This window comes from Mesoplodon densirostris, chromosome 6 (assembly GCF_025265405.1).
Source record: "Mesoplodon densirostris isolate mMesDen1 chromosome 6, mMesDen1 primary haplotype, whole genome shotgun sequence".
NCBI classification, from domain to species: Eukaryota; Metazoa; Chordata; class Mammalia; order Artiodactyla; family Ziphiidae; genus Mesoplodon; species Mesoplodon densirostris.
In genome coordinates this window covers 19660686-19666665 of record NC_082666.1, presented here as the reverse complement: position 1 = coordinate 19666665, position 5980 = coordinate 19660686, and the positions used below count along the sequence as shown (strand labels likewise).

At 45.6% G+C, this 5980-nt stretch overlaps 1 protein-coding gene across 1 annotated transcript; it reads right to left on the bottom strand.

The window, feature by feature from the left end:
- Nucleotides 1–1839: 1839 nt before the first annotated feature.
- Nucleotides 1840–5747, bottom strand: TEX48 (testis expressed 48). Its single transcript, XM_060100456.1, has 3 exons — nt 5540–5747; nt 3352–3480; nt 1840–1943 (listed from the first exon to the last, which is right to left on the bottom strand). The coding sequence occupies exons 1-3, from the start codon at nt 5745–5747 to the stop codon at nt 1840–1842; spliced, it is 441 nt and encodes a 146-aa protein (XP_059956439.1).
- Nucleotides 5748–5980: the final 233 nt, after the last annotated feature.

Genomic DNA, 5980 nt, shown 5'->3' with positions numbered 1-5980 from the left:
CTGCTGGCTGCTAAGTGCTGCCCCCCACCATATACAGCAGGATCTGGGTGCTGGAGAATCCACGTGAACTGCCAGAGCCAGATACCCAAGGAGCTGCATGTGCTGCTCCCTGCTAAGTGAGCTCCCCAGAACAGAAGGAAAGCCTTTCCTCTTCCAGTATCTCCAGCACCCGCTACTGACGAAGCCTAACATTGCACTAGCTGCCAAGGGAAAAAGATTTAAAGGGCCCAACTCCAGTTTTGAAGAACAGGCAATGAACTGTCAATTTGGAGCCAAAAGCAATCACCGAATGTCATTCTACCGTCATTGTGAAGGGCAGTGTAACTGGTTGGTTAAGAGTATCAGTTCTGGAATCAGGTGTCCTGGGTTCAAGTCTCAGCTCTGCCATTTACTATTAGTGTAATCTTCAGAGACTTATTTAAGTTCTCTGTGTCTCAGTTTCCTAATTTGTAAAACCAGAGTAGTAACAGTACTATCCTTGTTGGGATATTATGCTAAGTGAGTTGATATTTATAAAGCATTGAGAAGAGAAATATACCAGATTTATACACTGCTGTTGTCGTTATTGCTCACACTTCTTCAAATTGCACAGCCTTCAACTTGCAGCCAGGATGGGCTTTCCATTGTAGGTATGAATCTTAATCTATACTATTGTGGTATAAGACATCATCTTCCTTTATTCTCCTCTTCAGTGCTGGGGACAGACCCAGGGAGTGCTAATGTGTTGTCTTAACAACTCACTATGTTCATATTGCAAAACCCAGAAATATGGCTATGTCACTTTGTTGCCTAAACATTACCTTCCCTGGCTCCCCATTACCTTCTGGATAGAGTCCAACTTTCTTTTTCTGGATACGAGGCTCTTAAAGCTCTGTCCCCCTCACCTCTCCCAACACCCTGGCTTAGGTTTTCGCTTTCGTCTTTCCAAGCATCGAAGTTCACTACTTTATACTCCTGCCAGCTTGTGTCTCTGTTTTCCAAATTTGCTTATTCTGTTCCCTCCTTCTGGAATACCATTCCCCTCTCCTCTTTGCTTGGCTAATTCCCTTTCAACTTTCAAAAAACTCAAGCACCATCTCTTCCAGGAAGCCTTCCCCAAATCCCCAAGTTGGTTGCAAAATTCCCCATTGTTATTGTTTCCCAACTGTTGTCTCTAAGGTGAAGTGATATGCTTCTGTTCCTGGCTCCCTGGCTAAAGTTGAAGCCACTTGGGGTGTCCGGCATGTTACGTTTGCATGCTCTGCGTTTTAGCACAAACAGCTTTCTACAACTGCATGGGCTGTGCATCGCATCACTATAGGGCTGCTTGTTGCAGAGTTGTACACTACCTGCCCCACTGTTCACTATGACCCTGAGCACCAAATTGAGTCCCACAGTCGGCGAGCGGTATTGTGCCCTCAAGCTCTAGACAGTTATTCCAGCATCTATTTATAGCTGCCCATTGCTGACCAGCCTCTCCTAAGTACTTCGTTAGGTTGGTAAGGAGTGACTGAAAGTGTTTTAGAATCAGACCTCATTTCTTAATAAGAGATGCCTAATTCTAATTGTTCTATATTCAAGGGAATCTCAGAAGTAGGGCTGGGAGAGGGGAAGAGAGGAGGGACCCAGGCCTAAGATGCAACTAAGGACTTTAATTGGAGGCAGCTCCTCCGCAGTGGCTTCTCCGGGAGCTGAAGTGACTCTTGCTGGCGGCACAGGGATGGCTCAGACGTCTTCTCCTCCTCTGGGGAGTTTCCGAATCAGTCTTCATGGCCCCTGTTCACCGCCCCCTTCCTGCCGGAGACCCTCCAGCAGCTGTGCAGCCTCGGAGACCTGCGAGGGGGCTGCTGTCTAGAATGTTCAGGGTCTCCCAATGAGGCATGGCTGGTACGGCCAGCGATCCTGGGAGTAGCGGCTTAGGTTTCTCTTGTGAAATCCTCTTTTGGAAACATGTGAATTCACATCTGAAAGAAGAAAGGGAAAAATCACACTGAATGAAGCCTTTGCTCTGGGCCTGGGTGGACTGTTCTGGTCGCCCTGGTCATTGTCAGATTCTGGAATACTGTGTGAGCCACGTGGATCCTGGCCTGGGACGCATTGGTACCCCACTGGAGCATTCAGTGACAGCAGGGTGTCTTGCAAAGTGCAGTGGCCTGGAAAATAGAAGAATTGGGCCCATCATGGTTCTGACGTTAACACCACTCTCTGCTGAGCCTTTGGAAAGTCCCTTCCCACTGTGGGCCAAAGCCTTCTCTATACAGTGAGAGGTGGGTTTTTTGTTTTTGTTTTTTAACATCTTTATTGGAGTATAATTGCTTTACAGTGTTGTGTTAGTTTCTGCTGTACAGCAAAGTGAATCAGCTATACATATACATATATCCCCATATCTCCTCCCTCTTGCGTCTCCCTTCCTCCCTCCCTATCCCACCCCTCTAGGTGGTCACAAAGCACCGAGCTGATCCCCCTGTGCTATGCGGCTGCTTCCCACTAGCTATCTATTTTACATTTGGTAGTGGATATATGTCCATGCCACTCTCTCACTTCGTCCCAGCTTACCCTTCTCCCTCCCCATGTCCTCAAGTCCATCGAGAGGGGGGTTTTTAAACTGTGCTCCATGGAGCCCTTTGGGGGGAAGGGGAGCTAGGGGGGCTCCCAGACCCTCACCCCCAATTCGAGTAGAGCAGGACCCCTTTGATTTTTTATAGAAATTGGACTTTGAAATTTTGTTTGCCAGGAGGGTTTAGCTGGTACAAGAATTCTGAAGTGACTGGGCTGGACGACGCTTACCTCTTAACAGCCAGCCTAAGGGTGGTTGTGAGCTATGTGAGATCACCTGGGTACAGTGTGAGTGCCCATCAATGGGCTGCATTTCTTCTTCCTGGATGTGGCTACAGTCCAGGAACCAGAGGCATTTCTCCCCCCACTGGACTACGCTCAATCCACAAGCATTTTCTGGCATGTTTATTTGCCATGTACATGGTTGAGTTTGGAGGAACAAAAGCGATGTAGGCCCTGCCTTCCTGGAACTTACCGTCTGGTGGCCGAAGCAGACATTAAGCAAACAATCACATGCAATACACATGTAAGACAGTGCCACAGGGGCTTAGAAGGAAAGTATAGATACGTGTTCTTTCTTCCCAGACCTCCTGCTCCTCAGGTAATTCCCAGCTCAGAGGGTCCTGCAGCCAGGTCTTAGACCCCTGGCCTCCGTCCAGTGTGTCCTAGAATGTGACTGCAGCTTCCTGAAGCGAGCAGTCCTGCCACTCCTCTCACCCCACTTAGCTCAGTATCAAATTGGGGTTTGGTCGTTAGGACAAGACCCCCTCCCCCAGAGGTTCCTGGTCAGTGTTAGGACCCCAGTTTGGAACTCACCCTCAAACTCACTGCTGCTGAAATAGGATGTTCTCTTTTCTGGATGGAGCAGGCATTTTCCCAAAATTACGCGGGACGCTTCATTATCTTGCTTGAGATTTTGTCTGTCAAGCTCATCCTTCTGCAGACCTGGCAGTGGTAATTCCATGTGGTCATGTGGGGAGGCTCAGAGGAGGTACCAGAGGTGAAGGCATTTTGACAACTGGAGCAGGGCACATGAACCAGTGGTGATGATTGTGGGGTGGGGAGTACCTGAGTCTGCGTCCTCTAGTCTTCTAAGTTATCTGCCTCATAAACAGGCACTGGATTCAAAATATGTGTTCTTTTTAAAATATAAAGTTTACTTTTTTCCTGTTTATAAATATAATGCATACCCATTATAGAAAAGCTAGGAAATATTGAAGAATATGAAGTAGGAAAAAATACCCCAAACACCCCTCCCCTCAGATATGATCACAGTTCCAGTGTTTGCCTATGTATATTTTTACATAGTCCATCACATCCTGTATATTATGCATGTATTTTACTTTGTACATTTCATAAACATTTTTCTCATGTCACTAAATTTTAAGAATTTTATGGATAATTCAGGATTTATTTAACCAATGTTCTATTGTTGGGTGTTCAGACTGCTTTCAAATTTCACTACCGTAAATACCATTGTGATGACACTGTTGTATATAAGGCTTTGTTTTGACATACTCCTAGATTCTTAAAAGAATAACATACAATCTTGTCAACAGACTAAGCTGTATTCTGTAATAAATGACTGTCCTTTTCTAGCCGCATACCTTGAACAAATTGCTTCACCTCTCTCTGTCTGTGTTTTCAGACCTGCAAAATGATATATCCGTTCTGGATCATCAGGTCCACTTCTTAGGGTTATTACAGAGATTAAATAAGATCACTTTTCTAGTGTGTAAGCTCTGAAACAGTAGGGGACTTATCTGATCACAGCTGGGTCCCTTGTGCCTAGACAGTGCCTTGCATGTAATTGGGGCTCAGTAATTATCACTATTATCATCTTGGAAAAAGGGACTGACATTTTTAAGTTTCTTGGTTTTTATCGTGAAATTATTTTCAGGGGAAGTATTTTAAAGGCCCCTGCTATGGATTTCTGGCAAAATATGCCATGAGGATTTTTTTTCCTGCCATTGAACTGTCCTGTCTCCTAGTGGGATTGTGCCAGCTGCCTGACCAGCCTCCCTGACCCCACCACTCACCACCCAACTGTGTGTTTGTCAGTCCTAGCTTTGCCTGATCTTAACAATAATGCTTTTTTTTTCTGTCTGAAATTGCTGATTTTGACCCCCAGTCTTCTCCACTGTGACCTTTTGTCCTGGATCATCAAGAAGGATGTAATTACAAACTGAAGGTGAGGATGCCCTCTCTCTCTCTCTCTCTCCTCTTATACATGGTGGCCTTGGAAACTGTGTGTTCCAGATGCTCTGACTAAAGATGAAAAAAGATGTGTAATAGACTTTGCATGAGCAAGAAATACACTTTCGTTTTGTAAATGATTGAGATTTAAAGGCATACTTGTTTTAGCAGCAGAGCCTATCCTATCCTGGCCAATACCTATATACTATAGTTTCCATTTGTTGACCTTTGTTGAATGCCTACCTAGTGCAAGCCCTGTGCTTGGTGCTTCTATATATTCCCTCATTTAATCCTCCCAGTGATTCTGAAAAGTAATAATACAGTGTGGATATCCCCATTTTACAGGTAGGGACACTGAAGCTCAGAGTGAAAGGGTAAGTGACTTGCCTAATTCTGTGGCAGAGCTGATTGGATCTAACCCCAGCCCCAAAGGCAGTGTTCTTAACTACTATCTTTAGTCTTTAGACAAGTGATTCTCAGACTGTGATGTATGTTCAGGTTTCCCTGTGGGTCATGTTAAAACGTAGGTTCTGATTCGGTAGGACTGGAGTAGGGTCTGAAAGTGCAGCTTTAACAAGCTCCCAGGTGATGCCCATGTTGCTGGTTCATGAATCGCACTTTAAGTTTCAAGATTTTTAAGCTCTATTGTTTATTGATTTGGGTACTTAGCCACCCAACCTTCACCTCATTTTAGGTTGGAATTATTCAATCAAAAGCTGAAGGAAATATGAGGGTATCTCAGCAGGAAGGGGGATGAGCAAAATGAGGCCTCGAGAGGCCAGGCAGGGTGTTTTTGCCTGGTACCTACCACGCTTTGATGGCTGAAGCTCTTGGGTTTGACTGGGGACCTTGGAGTCATCTGTGGCACTGGGTTCCTCACAGCATTTGCAGCACAAACAGAAGATCTTCGAGGCCAGGTTTTGGTGGGCTGCTGTATGAAAGAAAGGAATGGGGCCTTGGGTTCTGGGTCCTGAATTCCAGATGCCCTGTTGGAAATTTACTGTGTTGGGGGTCATACAGGGTCAGCTTCTCCCAAGGTATAATAACCCTTCCCTCTCCCAGATCTCTTGTAGCTCCCCACAGCCAGCAGTCCCCAGCCCTTCAGCCTAGGTTGCTCTCTCTTAAGGCCACTATCCCTATTTTATACAAAATTTTCTTACCCATGGAAAGGAGTTGAAGCCTCTATTCTTCCAGCTTTGCTTGCAGGGGTGCCTTACTGAATTAACCGATCTTGGATTTGAGCCCAGTT

Coding starts and splice junctions, on each gene's coding strand:
- TEX48 (XM_060100456.1), bottom strand. CDS start 5,747: ATGACCCCCAACACAGTAAATTTCCAACAGGGCATCTGGAATTCAGGA. Junction 3,481..5,539: donor GCTTCAGCCATCAAAGCGTG/GTAGGTACCAGG, acceptor TACCACTGCCAG/GTCTGCAGAAGGATGAGCTT. Junction 1,944..3,351: donor CAGCAGCAGTGAGTTTGAGG/GTGAGTTCCAAA, acceptor TTCTTCTTTCAG/ATGTGAATTCACATGTTTCC.